Below are 24,676 nucleotides of genomic sequence, written 5' to 3' on the forward strand. Positions count from 1 at the left end.
GTCCCTCTGCTTGAGCCAAAAGGATTTGAGCTGGGTCAGGATTTGACCCTGGCTATGCTAGGAATCTAATCCAAATGCCTCCCACCGATACCAGCGATAAGAATCTAGTCCTATAGCAAATGATTTGCTTCTCACCTTTGGCTCATCCTGAAGCCAAACAACTGCCAGGTTAAACAAATATTCTCAGGGTGCAAAGTGAATTCATGAGGCAAGAGCTTAAGGGACAGCAAGGTAAGTGGGCACTTCTAGAGCCTCATGTCCTGTGAAAGATCTGCAGCTCGCACACTGAAATCTCTCTGATCTTTCCTCCTAGAAGGAAGAGTGAAATAGGAGGAACAAAAACTCAACAGGACGGCTCCACTGCTCAGTGAATAAGAACAGGAATAATTCATGATCTGATCCTCCTCACAGCCACCAGTTTACAGCTTCTTACTTGATCTTCAGGGTCTAAGAGGCAATGGCTGATGCTTGGAAACTCAAAACCTGAACCTTGTTGTCATCTTTACATCAGAGATAAATTCAGACAAATGATGTGAGGACAAATTTGCAAATACATCAGTGAATTTTTGGAAGTTTCAGTGAGTTCCAGTAGATGTCAGCTGTGAAAATCAAGCCAAAATGGCCATCTCCCCACTAACTTCTCAGGCTTCTGTGGACCCACCATTAGACACAGCTCTATCCACAACGAGCGGAAAAAGAGAAATCTCCTCAGGATGACTCAAACCCTGGTGGCTTGAAATGTCTCTATCTAAACTGAAAGCTTATGGTTAATACATTTCTTGTTTAGTTTACTGGCTAAAATTAAAAGAGAGAAATTTAGGTTTCAGTTTCTCAGGCTGAATTCTAAGCACATTCCCAAATTAGAAGCTAAATCCATTGAAAAATTATGTGAAACTGGTTTTCAAAATGCTTTTTTCAAAGCACCTCACGTAATCATCAGTCCTGCTCTAAAAAATTATTCTTTTACTAAGGAATATTTTTTAAAGTATTGCTAAACGAACATCTTTTAAACCTTTCCTCTCCTTAGGATGTTTTTTAGTAAATTTCTGTAGTGTGGGGGGGAGAGGAGGAGGGAGGATGATGTTAAAAAAGTTTTAATAGGAAATGCAATAACAGAAAGAATATTTTAAACTTTTTAAAAGACACTTGGAAATTGATTTGCTGTATCTTCCAATTCCTGTTTCCCTTTTGTAATTATGAATTACCATTATGAGTAACACTGACTGCTAATGGACTCTGCAAATCTCTGATAAAGGATGCAGAGATTAATTGCCATTCTTACTTAACACACTTGCTTGAGTAGTAAAAAAGAAGCAATAGAAAGCACTATGCAAAGACAAAACACAGCAAGAGAACAGACCCTCTGTTCACAAGCTTTTTTGGACAGAAAAACGAAAGCCTTCCATAAAAGAAAATTGAAATTAATTGGAATTTATTGTTAGTTTCAGATGAAAAAATATCAGTTACTCAGATCACACTATCAAAGGTTCCTTTGCTCTCCTCAGTCAGATTCCTGAAAATTCTCCACTTCTAAGACGCCTGACATGATACTATTCCTTCTTCAAAATCCTTTCATATTCAGTGCCTTTTGTCCTCCCTGCTGCAGTTTGATCTCACTGTACTTTCCATCATGGTGCTGTAAACACCTAACCCTGTGCTTGAGCAGGACTCCTACAGGACAACTCCTGTGTCTGAATTTAGACCTGTGGATCAGAGGAGAGCTGCCTGATGCAAAGCGGGCTGATGCTACCTACATTCAGCCTTTCAGCTGGTCACACTGGGCTGCTGAATGAGTCTGAAACACCAGTCGCTGCATGGCAGACTCTGCAGCACCAACCACATCAAGGATACAAAAGAAATAAACACTGAGCACGCACAGACATTAAACGTTCCGGAGAAAGTGCCCTGTGTTGCTAGAAGATGACTTCTTTCTAGATCCTGAGGAGATCCAGCCAGAGCAGCAGCAGTGGCAGATAATCTGGTCAGTTACTCACTGTAAATTGCCAGAAATGTACCATTTATATAAAATTAAACTATTTGACAAAAACCAGATAAGGCTATAGGAGTCCTCAGCAGCCTTTTCATGAAGGATTTTTCTTCATAAATTTGGGCCAAATCATTGAATAAAAAACTGGAAAGCTCTTACTGAACGATAGGAAGGGGAGGTAAATTACAAACAGTGATTGTCTTTAACAGTTCAAGGCTGCTTTTTAAAGGTTTAAAAAAAAAAAAAACCTTAAGAGAAAATAGGTTATAAATCAGGTCTAGATTGGTCCAATTCAGTTAGAAAGGAAAATGAAGACCTTAGGGGAACTTACTGCTTCAAATTGTCCAGCACTCCAAACAAGAAAAAGTGGCACAAGCAGTACAAGAATCTTGATTAACTCTGCGACCATGGATTTTGTTGGTCAAGCAACTCATTCATGTAGATCCCAGTATGTGGAAGCAGCATGGTGTGGCTACTGGGGGCAAACGGATCCTGATGTGATCTATTTTCCACTGAAATCACGGATCATAAAGAAATCATCTCCCAGGATCTGACCTCAGAGTATTTATGTATGTAAATGGATTTTCCTCCTTGTCCACTGCCAATGCAACCTGTGCCGAGGTAAGGGCTGCATCCTCCATGCTTTACACAACTTTTAACCCTCCTCTTAGAATTCAAAGTGTAATAACATTGCGAATCATGCCTGCCTTCCCCCTCTCCCTCTCTCTCCAGCAGCAATGTCACATTGGGTGACTGGGAATATGACCCTCCACTGCTGCTCCTTCTGTGAAAAATGCCCTTAGTGGTAGAAAAGGTGCAAAACTGGTTGAGCAGCGGTGAGCAACGAGTTTTTGTAATAGGGATGTATCTGAGGGAGAAAACAAGAAACTGGGGTACATATATTCAGAAGTGGGTGATATGACTCCGAAGTGTATTAGATGCTTCCTAAAGAGATTTTAGTAGATGTTACCTCCAGTGTCACCAAAGTAAAGTAATTTCTAGGACTAGAGAGTCAGTTTTAGATATTCTTACAATTTTCTGGTATTGCCTTACTTCTGTTAGAATTAAATGAAATCCATGCCGTGGTCTCAGAAATTGTGTTTGAGAATACTAAAATGCTTCAGACCAGAGGGGATTTGGGATTTTGTGGCTCCCATGTGCAAAGGCTGTTTCAAGTGACTACATATAGCCTTCCTGTCTGCTTGATACAATCAGCTTTGAGAAACACACCAGACCCCACAAAATGACAAAAGCACACTGCACATGGAATGCCTACTCACTGATGGAAGAGTTGGAAGAAGTCACATATTTCAGCTTTGACTATGAGGCAACACAGTCAGTGCTCTCAAAGGAATTTTGATGTCAGCTTTCCACAGATTTCATATATCTTTCCAAATCTGTTCTTTGTCACTCTGTACAACAGCCATTTCCCTACATCAGCCCTGTGTTGGGCGGAGACGTACCTGCTAATGTCCCCAGTGCCACGGCTGTGGATGTTGAGGGAAGTGGGCAGCAATGGTCAGCCTGATGTGCTCCTCCTGAACACCATTCCCTAAAGACACCCAGTTTTTTTTAATGCATTTCTCATGTCATTTGCTGGTTCAAATGGAAGAGAGCTGCCACTGACAAGCTAAGCACACACACCTACAGCCCCCCCTTGGCTAGTGCTCAACCTCTCCCAGCTGGCCAATATTCTCCCTACAGTCCCACTTGCTCACGCTTCTTCTCCCATACCCTTGTCAGGGACTGCATGTTCTGATCCAGCACAGCAGCTGTTAGTTTCTTAAAACAACCAGATTAAAGACTGGATGCCTTCAGACAGTTCTGCTGCTCCTGAGTCCTATACATATATACCTACACACCAGTATACATAAGAAACCTGAAAAACTAATTAGTGTTTCTTAATGTCTACCAAGATACCCCAAGTCAGCCTACTTTTCAAATAGTGCTGAAATTCTCAAATCAGGAAATCTTAAGGTTTCTGAACAGAAACATCCTGAGATGTTTTAGAGAGACAGGGCTGTTTAGTCTGCAGAAGGGAAGGCATGTGACCTTTCAATGCTTAAAGGAGGATTATAAGGAAGATGGAGAGACTTCTTACAAGGGCTTGTACTGATACGACAAGGGGTAATGGTTTTTAACTAAAAGAGGAGAGATTTAAATTTCATACAAGGAAGGAATTACTTATGAGAGTGATGAAGTACTGAAACAGGTTGCCCAGAGAAGCTGTGGCTGCCCCATCCCTGGAAGTGTTCAAGGCCAGGTTGGATGAGGCTCTGAGCAAGCTGTTCTAGTGGAAGGGGTCCCTGCCCATAGGTGGGGGTTGGAACAAGGTGATGATTAAAGTCCCTTCCAATCCAAAGCATTCTAGGATTCTATGAAATGGAGACATTCACACCTTAGTTACTTTGGGTAATTTTAGGTAAAGTAAAAAGCCTTCTGGACTTGACATACATAAAAAGAAAAATTAAAAGGTCCAAGTCTGAAAAGTCTCTTTTTCCTTACAATTATGTACCTGCTGATATTATAGGTAAAATAAAAACTGGGGCTTTCAATGTTCTAAATTACTTAGAAATAAAGAAAATCAAACAATGGCTTGTAATGCATCTAACATAAAACTAAAAGCCCTAAAAGATGCCCACGTATTTGTATATATATTAGTTGGTTTCAGCATGCATTTGAGAATTTAATTGGACATTTTTCTGGAACTGTAAAAATAGTATTGCAGACAATATTACCTTTCTGGAATGAAAGGAACTTAGATAAAGAATAGCCTACCGTATCTTCAAAAAGTAGCATGTTTCTTAAGTTCCATGTGCATTATATTTGCAATTTACATGGGGATTTGTAACAGTGGTGCTGCTCCCTGGGTGTTACTTACTTTGGATGGGCTTCTCTAAGGCTGAGTTTACACAGCTGTGGTAGGAAAACCTAGCCACAATCAATTAAAAAGTGCAACACAAATCCTTTGGACAGCATTCTCAGGCTGTCCTGCTGTTGAGACAGCTACTATTCTCCGAGAATGAGTGCTCTAACTGTATTAAACTTAGTCCTAACCAAAATAAGCTTTTACTAATTTTCACCATTTAAGGAACATAAAGACCTGCCTTTGTCATTTAAAGTTTAAGCTGACTAAGCCTCATAGAAACAGAACGTTAAAGAACTAAAGCAATTAAATCCATTTACAGAGGTCAGAAGAGTCTCTGGGTTTTAGATATGATGGGCTTCTATGGTCTGTGCTTCTTATTCATGTGAACTTTCAGATTATGGGTTGATAGGTAGCAAAATAAGTCACCTTTGTTTTCCTCTTGGTAGCAGAGTGATGCTGAGCTGATCCTAGCAGGTCACCAGTGTCCTGGCATTACCTGCACTTCTGATTACTGAACAACTAGAATAAGCAGGCAAATGAGACCCCAGACGCCCTGCCTTTGTGTGGGACATATTTATTACCAACCTACTGAATCCTGCACACAAAGAAGGCCTCAGGGAATGGAGTATGTCTACAAGCCAATGCAAAAAGCACTGAGAAAAAAAAAAAAGAGGCTAAATAAGCAGGCAGCTGAAAAGCCTGAAGTCTAACTCACCAGCACATTGATAATACAATAATGTGGTCAACCCACTGTGTGGACTCTGAACAAGGCTTTTTTTTTTGTTTTTCAGCTAATTAGTAAAAGAAGAGATTAAGGTCTTTAATCTTGCTTACTCTTTCTTCCCTCTTTTTACCTGGAGGGTGTGCATGTACGTGTACATATGTATTTCCTAAATGAGCAAAGACAAAGTACATACATATACATTAAGATGTGGAAAACATGAGGTGGAGTGTGAGTTTGGTTTTATTTCCAACAAGAGGGTCATTGACTTTATTTCAGATTTCCATGTTCTGTGACTGCAAGCAGTCAGGTGTGTGTGTGTGTGTGTGTGTGTGTGTTATAGGGTAGGAGGGGAAGAGGGAAGCAGAACAGAGGATATGAATTTTAATCAGTTTCCTAAATGAATACAACACTATTTCCCCCTACTCTCCTTAGGATGACAATTCAGAGGAGATAACCTTCTCCTTTGAAAAACCTTGAAGGGAAAGTTTGTTTTTACCATAACAAATGCAACAAAAGAAGAGAGAAGCTGGGAAAGGGGGAGGGCGGACAAATTAAATGTCAAACTTTCTCTACTTACTTGAAGATAACAGCATACTAGGAAACCTTCTTAGAAGCTTAACATAAATGCAGTTAAGCTGTTGCCAGCTGCAGTAAACCTCTCTCTCACCTTTCTTTCTCTCTTTCAAGATATCTTTGAATGCCTTCTCCTTCATCATAAATCAGACCTGTGAGCAATTATCACTCAAGCTGGATGGCAGCGGCCTGAGTGGCCACTGCTATTCCACTGCTGTAATCTGCACTTCGTCAGGTTACACTACCCTTGATGAAATTTCACATTTCTTTGCCAATGAGCGTTACCTCTCCATTTATGAGTCACTGTCTTTGCAGCAGAGAGCTGTGAATTTCATTCCTCTCCTTGTAATTTGCTTAAGCATCACGGATCATCCGGCGGTGCTGAGCACCCTCAGCAACCCATCGGGGAATCTCAGAGCATCCCGATAGGATGTGGCTGCGCTGCTGCTCCTCAAATACTTACCCTGAGGGCATCTCTCAGCGCCTCGGAGGGAGACTGGACACAGACACCCTCCTCTGAGATGGTGCTGATGCCATTGTCACAACTATCAAAGGAACTCTGCGTTTTCGTCATTGCCCTTGGGTGACAGGTTCCTGACAGGTTCCGACCCCGCCAGCCCTCAGGCTGCACCTTGCCGCCCTCACATAGAAGGGGAAGGCACTTTGTCCAGTCTTTCAGCCGGGAGTTAATGAAATAAAAAAAGCCAACCTCCCCCGAAATTCCACCGCCGCAAAAGGGAGCGGGCTCCAGCCTTCAACTCACGCCAAGTTTGCGAGCGCTGCCCGGGTCCCACATGGGGTCCCGCACAGCAGCGCGCACGGCACCCAGCGCGGACCTGCCCGACGCTCCATCTTCCAACCTTTGCCGGGCGATTTTTTACTTTTTATATAAAACCCCCCAAACCAATCCAACGAGCACACCCGCTCCCCCAACCAACCTACATCCCCGCGCACAGCTGTCAAGAAGGGCATGAAAAAGTAGGCACAGAGAGAGAGAGAGAGAGAGAAAGAGAGCGCGAGAGAGTCACTCACCGTTGGCGGCGACACACAGGTTTCCAGAGCCACTTTGAACTAAGAATGACTGAGGGGCAAACTCTTCCTCAGAGTCCGAGCCCGCGGCCGCCCGGGCCGCGCCGTCGCCCAGCGACCGCCCCGGGCCCTCATTGGCCGGCGGCGAGGGGAGAGGGGAGGGGGACTGCGAGCGGGGGGTGGAGGAGGCGGACGAACAGGGCAGGGGGGGACCTGCGGGCCACAGACACACACACACACAGAGAAGGGAGGGGGGAAAAAACACAGAAAGAAATAAAATGAACAAAAAACCCACGGCAAAACACGGACAGAGAGACAATAAAAGTCGAGCCGGGAAACGAGGGAAGGCCGCCCCCCCCACCCCACCGCCTGCCCCTGCGGGGCAGCCCTGCCTGAGGGGCGGCCGACTGCACGTATCTGACCCCGTTACCTGCTGCCCCTGGGGCTGTTGCTGTCCTTTAAAACTCCTACCCACCTCATATCCATCCTTTAAAACTCGCCTCCGTCAGTTTTTTTTGTTGGGTTTTTTGTTTTGGTTTGGTTTTTTTTAAGATGTTGACATCGGCAAGAGCTCCTGGTGCGAGGTGCGCTTTGTGCCACATGGGCGCTCACTGTCAATGAATCGTTCTTATTGATGCGGCTGCGCTGCGTCTTACTAAGAGAAAGCTTTGCTCGACGTATTGTGAGGTGAATTATTTCAGATTCCATGTGAAAAGTGTAAAGTCCTTTTGGGGACTGGTTTAACAATTCCCTTCCCTCTAGTTTATAAAGCAAACAGCGCAAGACCTCCACCATGCAAGCAAGAGGTAGAGGAGAGGTCTGGGTACCTCTATGTGGGGCAGAAGCACCTCAGCAAACCACCGCACTGATATAGGGCAGAAGCACAGCTCAGACCAGCGTCATTTCGTTGATTAAATGATGAAAAACATGTCAAATCGGGTTCTAAGATTATATTTTACATAGAGCTGTGCCTGACTGAGGAAGAGCTTCTACTGATGGCAAGGAAATTGAAATCAGGTACGTGTAGGTTAAGTAGATTCAATTGGAAAACCACACTGTAAGCAGTTAATGGTTATCAGGGTCTTATTCCAATCAGATTTTTAAACAAAACTGGAAGTCAGAAGCCTCAGACTGGTGAAAAAACTATCAGGCAAATGTGGAGGTCAGATATGTGCAGTACATCAATAAAAACAGGGGGAATATGAACACAGACATATAATACAGGACAATGCATTTAAACATGAGCTTTTCCCCTTGCTACATTTGATCTGAAAGTCATAATGATTAATCTCCCACATTTTCCCAAATACTGAAATTTTATCATGCAAAATCCATCAAAATAAAAGAACAGTCAGCACAAGAAAACCAGCAAACTTAACAAATCATCTGTTTCTAAAAAACCACATTTTGAACATAGCATACCTCACAACATAGGTGTACGATATTTCTTACTAAACACAACATAAACACTTAGAAAAGGACACATACCCAAAACAATAAAGTGGGTTTAACATTTAAATCCCCCCCAAGCTGGTTCTGCTATGTTTCCTTCCACCTTGGTCATCAGTTTTTCTCATCATGAACTCTTGGATGTCTCCTCCTTGGCATATGCCAGTCATATAAATTGCTAATTACAAACAGAGAAGAAATTGTGGCATCAGAAGCAAACCCTGGGATCCAAGGAGAATACAGGACTGTACCTGTGCTCAGAGACACCTGTCACCTGAAGGAGAAAAGCCAGCATTGGTTGAGAGCCTGCACTCCGTCGTGTGAACAGCCGCCTGTGCAGCACGCAGACTGAGAGCCGAAACTGGGAGCCCTGTGTGTTTTGTTATGATCAGCAGTGGAGTTGTCTGGGTCTCCTTCTTTCTGACAACCCTCCAGACAGAGAAGTTCCTCCTTTAGGAATGCAGCTTATAAGGAAGCCCACTTCACACTCCCTGACCCTTTTTATGATGCCAAGGCTGTAACCTTCCCATTGTGCTAAGTACTGGTAGGAGCTGGAGAGAGACAGGAAGAAAAAGGAGCATGTGCAAGTGGATGAGCACTGCTTTCCTTGTCACAGTCCCTGACATGAAAACAGATTCAGCTCTAATTCTGATCTGCTTTTGGAGAAGCAAAGTCTACTCTGCATCATCTTCTTTGTGGCAATAGAGATTTGATGAGCCCTGACATGTAACAAAGTTTAAATCAGGACTTCGATTTGCTATGCTTTTATTACAAAACAGGCTGACATGTATTTCTAATCCCATGTAGTCAGATGCTGTATTCTAGTGTGATGATGACTGCAATGGAAAAGAAGTGTTAAGTCAATGTCTCCCTATACACCCCTACAGTTTTCCAATGTACTTTGAAAGGAGAGGACACATTTTTCCAGCCATTGAGAAAGACAATCTAGATTAAAAAATTATTTCAAGCCTTTCATTCATTTACACAAACACCAGTGAAAATGCATAAAAAGGAGCTTAATGGTGTGACTAGCCAAAAACCAAAAAATGTATGGTAAATTACAGCAGAGCCCCAAAGCTCTTCCTGTGTTTTGCTCCGACAGCACGCTTGGCATAACTATACATGAATTCTGTAGTCTGGACATAAAGAGCAGGAGCAGAACGAGCTGAATTTGGAATTGTAACCCTAAAAGCAAAATGTCAGTGCTTTTGTCAGTCCACATCAGAAAGCTTCTGCCATTTCCACATGGTTGCAAGTTGTTGGGGTTTTTTTTGGTAGGAGCTTTCCCCGTCTCCCAGTATTGCAGTTTTGGCAAGGATAAAAGAAAAAAATGTAAATAAAAATATAACCAAAACCTTTTTAATGGCAACTGTGGGTTTTAATCAACTCCACCATTGCAGAGCGCACATGAGAAGATCCCGTGGGCTTTCACGGTCATTACGTGCACTTCCAGCAGTGCATGAGCTGACCTTTACAAGGGAAGACTCCCTAGGAATTGTGCATATTAACCATGTTACTGAGGGCTGTGCTGCTATGAAGGGCACAGGCACATACCACCATGCTCCCTGGAAAATTGCCTTTTGGGCAGGAATGACAGGGTGGATTCAACAGGATATTTTGCCAGCTGCTGGATGGAAGGTGTGCACTAGGCAGCTCTGCTGACAACATCCAATTAAAATGCATGGGAAGCAAAGCAATACTTTCCTTTTTAACAAGTCAACAAGGCTGTAAGGCAACTGTGTGTTAAACTGTGGATCCTTTAAGAGAATTGCCTCTTTTTTTTCTTGCTTGGACAGAAAACCAAGAATTAAATCTGACCTTTTCAGAAAAATTAAACTAAGAGAGAGACGAAAGCTACAAGTTTGTTTCCTTCTCAGACAAGTATCTCACTGAATTTACTGCAACTGCAGGTCCAAGTAAAACAAGCAGGATTTGGCCTGTAAACTTTCATTCCAGCTGCCAGAGCAAAATTTCTAATTGATTAGAGCAAAATGAATTTGCAGCAATACTGGGTTGCCATGGAACCTGAACAAGTAGGACAATTTACTTTGCAGTATGTGCTGTTTCTCCTTCAAAAATACAAAACAGAAGGACCAGATAACACATTCATTATGCACACTCTTGCAATTTGGAACTTAAAGAAAAACAAAACTGATTCCAAGTATGGGCCCCTTGGCATCAATTTGTAACAATCTTATATATCCACTTGCAGTGAACAGTCAAAATTATGTTCTTTGGACTTGAGGCAGGAATAATAGTCGTTGAATGTCTCTGTATGAATGATGTGATTCTTGCACATATTCAGAGGAAAACAGAACAGAACCTTCTATTTTATCTATGTGCCAGTATTTCAGATTAAAATTTAAAAAAAAAGAATCAGGGGAAGATATGTTGCAGTCTCCGGTAGACTTATGAAAGTACTTAGGAAACACAAACTTTGGAAATAAGTTAGTTCAAAGAATCTGTTTCCCAACTTAACCAGTATTCAGGCATATTATATTTAGGGAAGAGACAAGCAGAGCAGAGACTAAATAGTTAGGGGAAAGTAAGACAAACAATAAACATGCCTTCATTTTATGCTGCACATTTGGCTGTAATATTTCAGAATTACTTTATCTCTCACAGGATTTGGCATTCAGAGATCAAGAGCTGATTTAAAACGGGTATATTCATGCTAGTGTGAATAGAAGGGCTGCCAGAAAAACAGAACATTCACAGAGATACTTCTAAAGAAGGTCAGTAAATTGTTTCATGGACTATATTCACTGGATTATACTCATATGTTTATAATTTGTCCCAAAAGAGGTGAAAAAGAGTGGATATATACAAAGGCTGACTTCTCACAGAGCTGAAATGACAAGGCAACAGGATTTAATAGTGTTCAATATACACAGAATGGTATTATCTGTTATCAATAAATAAGTAGTATCAGCTTTTTTCACCTAGTAACTTCTTCTATCAAGCTTCATCCAAGAACCTTTAAGGGCTTTACAAGCATTGGGTATGTAAACTTTGAAATACTGTTATCAGATCTGTTGGGATCTGTTACCAGATTGGCAGATACAATGGTCAGAGGGCTGGAACGCTTCTTCTGTGAAGACAGGCTGAGAGAGTCGGAGTTGTTAGGCAGGGAGAAAAGAAGACTCTGGGGAGATCTTCCAGCAGCCTTCCAGTACTTAAAGGAAATTTGTAAAAAAGAGAGAGAGCGACTTTTTACACAGGCTGATAGTGATAGGACAAGAGGGAAGACTCTTAAACTAAAAGAGGAGAGATTTAGATTAGATGCTAGGAAGAAATTTTTCCCTGTGAGAGTGGTGAGGCACTGGCACAGGCTGTCCAGAGAAGCTCCGAATGCTCCATCCTCAGAAGTGTTCGAGGCCAGGCTGGACAGAGGGTTGAGCAACCTGTTCTACTGGAAGGTGTCCCTACCCAGGGCAGGGGGTGTGGAACTCGATGATCTCTCATGTCCCTTATAGCCCAAACCATTCTGGGGAGCAGACTTACGCTTCTGACAGATAAGGAAACTGAGGCACAGAGATGTGTAATAATTTGATTCAAAATTCTGTCATTTCCTGTACCTGCACATCATATTTCTAGCCACTGAAACAGTCTAAAAGGCTGTTTGTCACACTCAAAATACTTTAAATTAGCAGAATTCTCACCATAAAGGAACAACAGGTGTGGGCAGAAGTACTGTGATTGCAATTACCTCAGTACAACAACTGCAGTAGTTCTTTGCATTAAGTCCTATCACTGACAATGCCTTTGTACCACCTTAAAATAGGAAAGTCTCTAACCAAGGTTAGAACTGGTGCACCAATGATGTTAAGCACCACGGCAAACAAAAGACATCATGGTACAGCTCTGGCCTTTAAAACGAGGCTTTGCTTTGTGGGTTCACAGGAAGGCTGTGTAAATGATAGCAGAGTGTATTCTGTAGTGTGCTGGCTGGGTTTATTATCCTGTCAAAGGAAAGAGAGTGTAAACAGATTAACTTCTTTTTACGTCTTCCCCTCACTTTACACAGGAGTTTTGAGTGACTTGTACAGACACTGACATGAAATCTTATTGATCAGTATTAATTTGTAGCTAATCTTGTGCTGGAGAAAAACATGACCTGCCTAAATAACCCTTAGGTACCTCTGTCTGATAGCAGAAATAAATTAATAATTTAGTCTAAAACTCAGGCAGTTTCATCTCATAGCATATCTGATTGATTAAAACCCCACCAGCATGAAGCAGTCCTGCAGGGCTGAGATCCTGTGTGAGAGCTATCCTATGCAAAGTGGCGAGCAGGGTGGACACCAGGACATCCCCGGGTTGCTGACACATGGGATGAAGTGGAAAGGATGGCGCCCTGCTTGCACAGCAGTGCTCGGTTCCCTGCAGAATATAAAAGGCAGTGATTTGCTCCACTGGTATTTCAGGGCATCAGAGATCCTGCTGGATTGAGGAGGGAAGTGGGAGAATATCTGCCAGTTTGCTTTTCAAGGTGAAGGGGAGTGTATATGAAGCCCTGATTATCACATTCCAGAAGTCTGGTTTAGCATCCTGAGCCTCACTCCTTCAGAGATGGAGAAAGAAAGAATTTTCCTAAGGGACAAATAGCATTCATGCCTTTTCTCATGGCAGCATATCACGCCTTTCCAGTGGACAGCATAATACACCTCTGGAAAAAAAGCCAGCTGAACTATCTGTCTGGCAAAATGTGTCAGTGAATCATAGGAATAAGGAATTGTTGTGCAGATTTATTGCTGCTCTTTAACAATAGGTGGTCACAACATTCTTAGTTCAACAGGCAATATATATCTTGTGTTTAGAATTGATTAAAAAAGCAGTCTTGGAAAAGTAGTCTTAGTTATTTATATTTCCTGAATTTCCACCTGCACTTATGTTTATTTTACTTAATTTAATTTAGTGTATTTGATTTATAGTTTTAAAGCCAGAGGGGAAAATTAATGAAACAAAGGGGACAAATGAATATCATCTTAACAAGAAAAACCTGGGCAGCTGCCATGTCACTAAAATTAAGAAATGATTAGTTGTGCCTAGAAAATGGGAACTAATCACATGCTCTGTATGAAGACTGGCATACTGGGGAAAAAAGGGCCATGTGAGGTTAAAAAGGAATGAATAAATTCACCTGTGCTGAAGTGGAGTATGAAGAAGACATGTTACATGGACTTCACCTGCCTTGTGGGTGATTTGTGCTACTCTTCCAAATTGTGGTTTTTTCCCTCCACTATGCTGTGAAGATAGGCAATGATTTTCTTTAGCCATTTACCAGGACAGTGCATTTTCTATTGAGGAAGTCAAAAAGTCACTGTCAGCAGGGGCTTGGAAACGTTCTTGTTTGTACAGAGCAGACCTTGGGTAGACCCTCCTCTGGGTGGCAAACCTCTAGATTGGCAACAGCTCTGTGAGGAATGAAATGCTGGGATATATAAAAGCATCACAGCTGTTACCTGTTACCTGCCTCTGTCCCAGCACAGATCATGGAGCAAGTGTTTGGGTCTTACGCAATTATTCCCCAAATGAAGCAGAAGGTAGAAAGGGACAAGAAACAATGCAGACCTCAGATCTCCTTTCCCCAGCTCCTGAGGTTACTAACCTGACCCAAAACAGCAGAAAACAATTATCCATTGAGCAAGATGGAGAGGAGCAGGGAGAAAATTGTTCCCTTCCGAAGTGCGGTCCCTCCAGGGCTTGGGGTGCTCTGGAGCAGCACAGCAGCACTTATCATTTTTTGCCAACAGAAGAAAATAATACGGCAGATTTTCAGAAAATTACACGGGCAATTGCCCGAGCCAGATACTCAGCTTGCTCATTTGTAGGCACAACAGTAGAAACAGATTGTGTAAGTTAGCTACACGATTTTCTACAACATCCGTCTCCGAGGCTTAAATTGTGCTGCTATTTAAAAGCACAAACAGGTAATGTAATTTCCAAGTATGTGGGAGATTTCTTGTATCTTTTTCAAAATCAAAGAAGTCAGGATCAAGAAAGAAAGACTTTCTTCTGATAGAGACAGTATAAATAATCCTAATCACCACAGAATATTTATATCATGCCTTGTGAAATATTTATGCAAGTAATCCACATCATCTAAAGTTTTAAGGCAAATTCAAGCCCCTCATTATGGTTCAGCATTACAAAAGCTTCTGCAGCTTTACTCAAACCCAACTTGTAAAAGAATAATGTAATCAGTAGGCAGTCTGATGAGCTGCCCGTGAAGTGGCCTCTCTCAGTCTGACACTAATGCTCTATCTGATCCAAACACCCAATATAGAGTATGAAGTTCTCTGCAAATGATTACATGCAAATCTCCTAAAAGGTCCATTTTCCTGTATTTGATCACCAAACCGTAGGCTTTATAGAAATGGCTTTCTCTAAGCTTAGTGCTAACAAAATGGTTTACACTAGCCTTGCAGAACTCTTCCTGATAGGCTTGGTCAAGGCAAAGAACGTGTTCATGCTCCTGTTACCCCAGCAGGAAAGAGTTATTATACATGGGCCACTGCAAGGCTTTTTCACCTGCCCCAGCAAATAAAATTTACACAAATGTCTTGCAGGGTGGTTGACAGTAATTTTCTAAAATTAACTTTAAAGTAATACCAGAGGAGACAAAATTATGAAGGGCTAGAAACCAACCAAAATCACATGATGTTAGAGCCCACCTACTAGGCAGCAAAATAAATTAATCCTTCAGCCGAAGCACCAAAAAAACCACAGGTTCAGCTCGTGATCACTGATACACTCTGCAGCTGTCCTGGCCACTGGGGATGGGCCCTAACACACATAGGTAAAACAGTACATGATGAAGAAAACTATGCTGTTAAGGAAGAAACTGTGTATTTCCACCTGTTTACTAGAGAATCACAAATAAGGATCTCTTGAAAGGAGGGAAGGTTGCAGTTGTTAAGAGAAATCCAGGACTTGCTTGGGGAAACAGAAGGATAAAGTGACATTGTGCAGCACAGTCACTACAGTGTCTCCCTAAATACAGCCTTTATCTTCCAGAGGCCACTTTTTCTGTCTCCAGTTTGAGTTGGAATGCCTCATTTCACTGACTATACAGGGAGCTGTGGTGATCCTTACTTGTGCTTAAGTGAAAGTCTCATGAACCCAGGGCTTAATGTCTAGAATATGCCTGAAGGTAAGGCATCTCACTGAGATGCTTTTGGCAGTGACAGTTTGGGTTGCTCCATAATAGAAATCCATCATTGCCCCATCTTATGTGCAGACTTGACACTTCCTTCCCAAGGTCATAGACAAAGGTTCTGTAGAGTAGCAATGGAATTTGGAGATTGAACACACAGGCAGCTGGAGATAAAAGTTTCAGTGAAGGAGAACTCTGATGCAAGGATATTTTATGCTTCTCTTGGGAAAAAACATAGTCTGCCTGAGTAAGTACAATCCAAAGAAAACATATAGCTGCAGGTCTTGGGAGTCTGGAAAAGGGGTAATAAAGGTAAACTGCAGTGAGACCCCTACTTGTCTATGAACAAGTGTTCTGTGGAGGACATTTGGGGTGACAGGAACGTTGCCTGAATAAGGAGATTGTATCTGTTTTGATTACTGTTAAGATTACTGTTGACTTTGGATTTTTGCACTGCAGAAAACTTATTAACTTGCTCAGCCTCTTACACTTACTGGGTCAGTTTCCGCCCAATCCCAGTCTTTATACCCATGAGGATTGGATGCCTGCATCCTTAAAATTGTATGGGAGCTGTTTTCCAGTCATTGTTAATTCTTGTATTCTAGCCAAGCTCCCTTGTTTTTGGAGGACTTTTTTTGCAGTGCGTGATTTCAAAGAAAGCAAACAGGCTCCCTGCAACATCTAAAAGTCATGATTCAGAACATCATTTTCTTTCTTCCGCTGAGAAAGAGATCAAGGCAATTTGTACTAAAAGACTCTTCTTAGATCAACTTTTAAGGGGATCTGATTAAGAAGAAAGGTTATTTTCCATCACACTGTCTGTGAGCTAGCCCTGGGGCTCTGGACTTGAAGACAGTGGAAAGTGTGAGGCTCCTGCAGAAGGGGAAGCAGGATGACTGCTCCAGAATGATGCTGAGACTTGGTCCATGTGCTTCAGACACCAGCAGCGGAGCATGGTGCTGTGCTCACGGGGCTGCACCCCTGCTAACACTTGTGCTCAGTGCTGTGCTGCCATGTGCAGCCTGTAGCACCTCCATGGCTGGATGTCTGTACCCAGGTTGACAGTGGGTGTAATTCCTTTCTGGCTTACTCTGAGAGTAACTCCCCACTCTGTAGCCTGGGGAAGAACTCTTCAGACCTGTCTGATCTGATCCTTATGTGTCAGACTCTCATTTGGCATCCATCTCATGCTCCTCCAGGAATGCATTTGAAGATTGCATATACCCTGTGCCTGGCACAGCTCATTAAAAACCAGACCTATCCTGCATCTTCCAGCAATTTCAATCACTTTTGTCTATTTATTCTGCAGGCTTTTCAAGACTTGGACTCCTTCTCTTTGTGTGCATGTGAAGCATGCAAAACTGCAGGACTTTGATCTTGTGTTTGACCATTAGGTGTTCTTGCAATGCAAGCTGTAAGAGTAGAGTAGTTTGTGCTCAAGTAGCTGTAATTACTGTAGAAGAGAGCAGTTCACAATGTTCTGTAGGCAGAGAGAGGCTGAGAGTGTCCCTTCACTACAATCTGCAGATAGTACAAGTGCTGCGTTTCCAGGGAGGTCCAAGTGGAGATCACACACTTACTGAGAAAGCTGCTAGGAAGATACGCACCCCTCACTGCTCTATTTCAAAATTTCACCTTATAAACTTGCACTTCAGCTTTGTTTTCCCAGAAAACTTTCTGAATTTTTGCTGAGGCAAATATATCTGTATCTGAGGCTATGCATCTGTAGGGGATGCTCTTCTCTCCTGGGAAAGATTGCCATTTTATGGTATTGCCCAAGAAGGTAGTGCAGGAATATGACAATATTGAGACAGGAAAAAATGGTGTTCGACCAGAAGTTGTGATTTGCTTCAGTCGTAGAACAATTTAGAAACTAAACACTAACAGCCGCTCACAAGAAGAAAAGAAATGGATCAAGAAAAATTTTCAGATTATTGAGTGACATTTCAAGTCCCAAAATATGGAAGCAATCCTTTTTCCTCCAAAATAATTTATGTATTTCAGCAGACAACAAAACTACTTGCAATGCAATAGCAAAACTTCAGAAAGTTTGAGACACCATTGATGTTACTGTTATTTTTTCTCCAAAACAGTGATTAATATCTTTAAAGCTGCAATTTAAATACCTCAATCATTGCTTTACTGACTTTTGCCCTATAAGAAACTTTACTTTGACTTTTGTTCAGTTCCCTGCTCAGTGAAAAAGATGAAATTTTTCAAGTGACTATAAAAAGATTGGACCCAAATGACGGGTCTTCTGGATAGAGGGAAGGTAATGATAATTCAAAACACATTGCAGACACATCAGAATTATTTAAAAATTCCGGTACTTCGGAGAAGAGTGGCTATAAGCAGTAAAGCTAAATACAGAGGAAAGAATACCTGGTCTCATTCACTGAATGGTCTATCTCTCGTTTCTCCCAGCCTCTGTCTGTTTTTCAGAGTGATAGTTAAAGGAATTGATAGTTTAGGAATTAATTCATATTCAAGAAAAAAACTCTTTTAAAAAGATGAGAGCATTATTAGAAAATAATTCAAAGCTTGAAAATAAGGCACCTGAGCCCACATGAAAATGTGCTGCTGGTTTTGCCAGAAGAGAACACACTACTGGTCCACCTTGCTTACTTAACCCTTCCCCATCACTGGCTAATTGCAGCCATGCAGTGTTCCCATAAAACAGTTAATTACACCCGGTGGTATAGGGGGAAAACTCTTTCTGATACTGCATAGTAACCAAAGCTAGGCAAGGAAGCAAGATGGCTAAGACACCTTATTTTTCCCTGACTGTTGAAACAGTATGTGCTATGTGTATTCCAAGTCAATGGTAGTTATTTTACTTAGTCTATTTGCCCCAAAACCAACGTGTAACAGGTAGCTGTGCATGCTAGTGATGAAATATTCACTGCTTTTCCAAGTGTAATGGTTTTAGTAATGGTAAAATGCTAATGGGAGAAGAAAATCCTTATGTTCTGGGTGACAAACAGCTCTTATTGGTTATTTTGTCCATCTTTGAGGTAGTTATTCACTCACTATAGAATAGAATCCCTGCTATAACAAGTCTAACTTTAAATTCCCGATCAATTAGTCTGGCCAGCCTGATCTAGACTTTTGGAGGTCTAACAATGCCCACTCTCAGATATGCTTCTATTATACTGCACTGAACACTCCTCAGTAGGCTGGTGAGCAGACTATGTAACATCACGGTCCCTTTTATCTCTAATTTTGATGATTACCTGCCTGACCTCTTTGGCAGGCTTGACCTTCTGTACACTATTCAATAGTTTATACAGCTATTTTCTTTCTTATGATTCTTTTTGAACTAAAGACCCTGATCTGCAAGCAGCGTGCAGACCCAGCTGCCTTTCATCAGTCCACATGTGTGTCAGCCAAATGCCTACGAGTGGAGAAGCTCTGACTAAACAGGGCTTGAGGCACTTCTGCAGACATTACAGCAGTTCCACTACCCTTTATAAGCCACTCTGGCCTCAGTTTTGTCCTAATTTTTACCTTTTGGCTATCTGTGCATGCATTCATATGAGTTATGTTTTGCCCATATTCTTTTAAATTTTGGATGCGCAGGAAAGAGGCTCTTTTTTCTGTTGGACAATTTTTCAAGTGGTGCTTTTCATTTACAAAAAGACAACACAAGAACAAACATAAAAAAACCCAACCCAACCTTGAGAAGTCTACAAGTAGAAAAAGCTTTTCAAAATGTATGACTTTTTGATTCTATATACGATCAGTTGCCTTGCGTTCATAAATTGTAAAAACCAAAGGAGACAGCAAAATGAGTGTAAATGATTCTGGGGAGATTCCTGAAGTCCTGGATGATCAGTAAACTTGATCACTTCTAGGGGCTGCCCAGTTGTATAGGCTTTTGTGCTCACTAAGTGTCTTGCTACTTAACCAGCTGGTTCCCTGATTTTTAACATTAAAAAAAGTGTTATTGGAGATATAAACCTGTCTGTTGCACAACCTTGCTGAGATAAAGAGCCCCGTTACATTCTCAAAAGGCCAAAAAGTAACCAATACCACTCAAACTGAGTGGAGCCTAGAATCAAGGCTTCCCACTTCTTGGGGAAAGGTTCCAATTCCTAAAGTATTTTAGAAGAGATCAGTGTTATCATCACACATCATCAGAAGATGGCCTGAAAGACTGACACTCAAGTGTTTCCTATTAGTTGCACTGGAAGACTTAAAGAAACGGGAGACACTCAAGCTTCCTGTGCCCTCGCCGGGTGGGAAGGGATTCCATATTACAGGTTAATTAGAACTTTCTCTGCTTATCTTTGAGGCCATCTACCTTCTTCCACTTCTACTTCCACACATGAAAAGCAAAATTTGTATGGCTTTGAGCGTATAGGCTGGATTTCTCCCAAACTGTTTGGGACCAGACTTCCCAAATTTCACTAGGTTTCTTGGACTCCTAAGTTGTGTGTGATTAAGTATGTGTAAAAGCCACAATTTGCAGACCTTAGTCCATAGAGGAAAGAACAAAAATTCACCTTTCCTTTCTTAAACTGAAATGTTGAAGTCATCAAGTGAGAGGCCCTGACACAGAGCATATCAGGGTTTTTTGTTATTTTGGAGTGGAGGTTTTTTCGAAGATGCAGAGAACCCTGAGATCATGGTGAAGACAGTAAGTGGATTTTGGTGTGTTTATTTCTCTAATCAAACAAAGGTATGCCTAAGAGGCAGTGCTTGAAATTGTTAACAGACATAATCATAAACAGAGATTATTTCTAAATATATCTTAAACTGTCAAGAGTTACCTGCACACAGACTTTGTACAGAAAGGATGAGTTGTATTTTCAGTGTTCTTGGCTGAAAAAAGCTACCGTCTATCCCTGTGCATTTGGGCATAAGCTAACCCACCTCACGCCCATGGGAAAACAACACACATTTGGAGATGCTTTAAGAAAAACAAAAGCTCATTGCTCCCTGTCACAGCTCAGTTCATACAGAAGCTCCAGTAAAACTCATTTATGTTTGGGATTCTAGCCACGGACAGGTAAAGGTGCTGTTGACAAACTGTTCTGCATCTGAAGGTTCCTGAAGGCATTCCTTATCTAAGGCTGTTTCAAAGGCAGTTCTACTTGGATCTGTCTGCTGATCCACAATAACTGTGCTGTCTACTGGTTTTTGTTTTTTATCTTTTCCTTTTCCTTTATGTTTTCTTATATGCTGAAGCTGATGCAAAGATAAATGTGAAAAGGCATGACATTTCCTTTTTGTTAGATGCTTGTGACTTTTATTGTGTGTCCCCAAAGGTAGCTTAACCAGCACCTGGTGCTATTTGAGTGTTTCTGCATTCCAGTCAATGAGAGAAGAGTCTCTGGAATCAGGGAGCAATAAGGCTACTTCAGAATCAAAATGGTCATTCTGGTGTGAATATTAAAATCTCTCTCTCACACACACATGCACACACACAGGAAAAAGGGTTCAGATAGCCATATTCTGTGCCATTTACCCTGCAAAAATATATACACTCATACAAGATCTGTTATAAATTCTCAGCAATTTCTTTAAACTTGCACTTAGCTGAAAAGTCTGTTGCTTCTGTTTCAGATTTGAAGAAAGCTTGTCTACTTTTTCCAAGTATATCACTTCTAATAAAATATTCTACCTGTGCCTGCGTTTTCTTGACTAATTCGTCAGATTATCACACCTACGAAAATATGCCTACTAGGCTGATATTTCAAGGTCTGAAATGGCATACAGATGTTTGCTGGCTTATTTTGAGAAATAGCTTTCTTCTACAACATGGGTTTTATAACTCTATTGGTAACATAATTATTTAAAGCTCTTCTGGTAGTAGAACACCAAACAAGTTTCTCTACAGTGTTCTAGTTTTGGTGGGGAACACTGATAGCCAGTAATTCAATGGTGTGAAAACATAAGAAAAACATAAGAAAATCTAACACAGGTCTCAAGCAGCACAGATAAAAATAAAAGGTCAGCAATCTGAATGTGTCCAGATCTATACTTTGTATGTAGGTTTAATTTCTGGGCTTTGCTGTACCCTATCACTGATGCCATCCACATGAGCATGTAAACATAGGCAACAGGAGCAAAGGCTGTTTGGGCTACTTGGAATAAATGAGGAACTGAAGTCTGAAAACACAAATTGCACAGTGTCACAAGAAGTTAAATCTGCTGTGACCAGAGTGGGGAAGACCACCAGGAACTAACAGAGACCACTTACAGGATATGGGGAAGAGACAAAAAAAGACATGAGGGTTTTGTATGGCATTGCAAAATAAGATATACAGAAAGAGAATTCATGAGCTAATGGTGATGAACTTGACCACTGGACCCACAGGATGAGAAAGCATATCTGTGCAAATGATTTTCCATCATGGTTTACTCAATAAAACATACATATGTTCAGAAAACGTTTCATGGGAAAAACCCTTCAGCTGCTGTAACTTGTGAGTCAAGTCAGGTAGAAGAACTGAGATTGGTCTGTGGCTCAAAATCTCCACAGCAACAGGCATATCTGCTGCTTTTGTTAATGCCAGGTGGAAAATGGAAGGGGTATTTTATGTAGAGAAAGCAGTTGTGTCTGATTATACACAAATACTAGTTTAAAGCCCAAACAAGCATGGATTTTCCCTAACTGTGAAAACAGCTCTTTAAGACATTAACTTCTGCGTTTCCTCAAGAAATAGGTATATTTAAAATAATTTCAAAATTCTATGGCCAGCCATTGTAAAAATTCTCGCTTTTTTTTTATAAGTAAACAGAATTCAAGGTCTGCTTTTGTTGTGGGCAAAGGTCAGCTGGCGGAACAGAGGTTTTATGATCCATTCTTCTTTCTTACTTGCTGTTGCTGGGATGCTGTGGAGTCAGTCAAGAGATGGAATAATGAATGTCTTCTTTACACTTCCCATTTTATCCTTCCCAATGGTAAAAGGTGGTTGTTAAACCATGTAATGGAAAACTGGACTGACGGAACTGGGATTATAGTTTTTGGAATGGTGCTTTTCAAGCCATTCCATTTTCCCAATCTCATTTGTTCATTAATTCAGCAGTCTCTTTTACCACAGCTAGTGCTAAAATTCATATAGCAATGATACATCCAGCAGATTGCACATTGCTGTGTAGGCAGGAATTGCTCCCTTCAGATCCCTGGCAAGTGATAAGCACATGCCCTTGAGCCTGAGGTTTTTTTGCAAATCCCTGTTGCATTATGCAAATCTCTAGAACTTATTAGAACAGTTCCTGAATAATAGCATCTTCTTCTGCCACCTGTTCACCAAGGCCTTAGGAATCACTGGAAGAAACTAAAAATCCAAACTCTATTTCCAAATCTGTCCAGCAGCACAATATATCTGACAAACTGATTGACAGAAGCAAGTTTGCTTCTTAGAGGAGAAAAACAGACGAGCAATAAAGCTACCAGGCCAAAATCTTCCAGTGTGTCAGATAAGGGCACACCACTTCCCTTGGTTCCCACCATAGGACTCTATCCACCTGATCATCCCATTTGCTTAAGAAACTTTAGTATTATTTAGAAAAGTGGCATCAAAACTGAAAAGAAAGAAAATTAATCCAATCTGCCCCTCACACCTTGGTGTTTAATAGAAATCTGCAATGAATAGATGTGTTTTGTGAAAGGTCTGTTTTAATAAAACCTGCCTTCATCTCAAAAGGGACTAGAAATAGACTGAAATGAACACTAATACCAGCTTATCAGCTACTCGGTAAAGTCCTATTTATAAATCTATGAATGCTAATTCACTGTCTTGCAATAGCAAGCAGAATTGTATATTATTCCCAAATGAAAGAATGGAAAGTTTTAAAGAAGACACTACATTGATTAGTGTCTAGCCAGGTGTTTTGTATACCCAAACTTTTCCTATCCAAATTTTTCCCATTGTTTTTCCTTTTCATAAAAGACTCCTATGAACTCTTCTAACAGCTATTTTAGTTCTTTCTTAAAAGACTGCAACTTGGCAACAGAATCATAAAATCATAGAATGGTTTGGGTTGGAAGGGACCTTAAAGATCACCTAGTTCCAAAACCCCTGCCATGGGCAGGGACATCTTCCACTAGACCAGGTTGCTCAGGGACCCATTCAGCCTAGCCTTGAACACTTCCCAATTGTGATGGGGCATCCACAATTTCTCTGGGCAACCTGTGCCAGTGCCTCACCACTGTCACAGTGAGGAATTGCTTCCTAATATGTTGTCTAAAGCTGCCCTCTGTCAGTTTAAGCCATTACCCCTTGTCCTGTCACTCCATGTCCTTGTCAAAAGTCCCTCTCCAGTTCTTTTGAAGCCCCTTTAGGCACTGGAAGGCGCTCTAAGGTCTCCTGGAGCTTTCTCTTCTCCTGGCTGAACAACCACAACTTTCTCATCCTGTCTCTATAGCAGAGGTGATCCAACCCTCTGAGCATCTTCCTGGCCTCTTCTGGACCTGCTCCAACAGGTCCATGTATTTCTTATATTTAGGGGCCCAGAGCTGGATGCAGCACGGCAGGTGGGGTCTCAGGAAAGTGGAGCCATAGTACAGTGAGCATCTGAGATTGTCCCAGAGTCTGAACTTACCAGAAATCAAGCAGAAGCCCCTACGAATAATAAAGTGGAATGAGTATATTTATGACTGACCTCTGAAGAGAGATATTATCTGATAACTGTGTTACAAAAAACATGGTCTTTATAAAAAGACTTGTAGGTAGAAACATCCACTGTAGGAAATCCATATGTATTTATAGACCACATGACAAAAATGTGTAGCTACAATGTCAGATTGATGGAGTAGGCTTAGAAATTGTGTGTGAGACTCTCAGGAGATGGAGACACACACAGCTGACTTCAGACAGGTCAGCTCTGGAAATGAAGAAGTTGCATAGATACAAATGGGCTGCTTCCTCACAGCCA

The 24,676-nt window shown here is 41.4% G+C and overlaps 1 protein-coding gene across 5 annotated transcripts in view; it reads right to left on the reverse strand.

Annotated features, from left to right (window-relative positions):
* The window catches only part of TENM4 (teneurin transmembrane protein 4), a 1,366,951-nt gene that overhangs the window by 254,319 nt on the left and 1,087,956 nt on the right, over positions 1 to 24,676 (reverse strand). For 4 of the 5 annotated variants that reach the window (XM_048294397.1, XM_048294400.1, XM_048294398.1 and 1 more), the window contains one exon: positions 7,186 to 7,395. The exons of the other annotated variant lie outside the window; for it this stretch is intronic. In XM_048294397.1, coding sequence (XP_048150354.1) covers positions 7,186 to 7,395 — 210 coding nt within the window. The remainder of the gene's footprint in view (positions 1 to 7,185; positions 7,396 to 24,676) is intronic. 5 annotated transcript variants of the gene reach the window in all.

This window comes from Corvus hawaiiensis, chromosome 2, assembly GCF_020740725.1.
Source record: "Corvus hawaiiensis isolate bCorHaw1 chromosome 2, bCorHaw1.pri.cur, whole genome shotgun sequence".
NCBI lineage: Eukaryota > Metazoa > Chordata > Aves > Passeriformes > Corvidae > Corvus > Corvus hawaiiensis.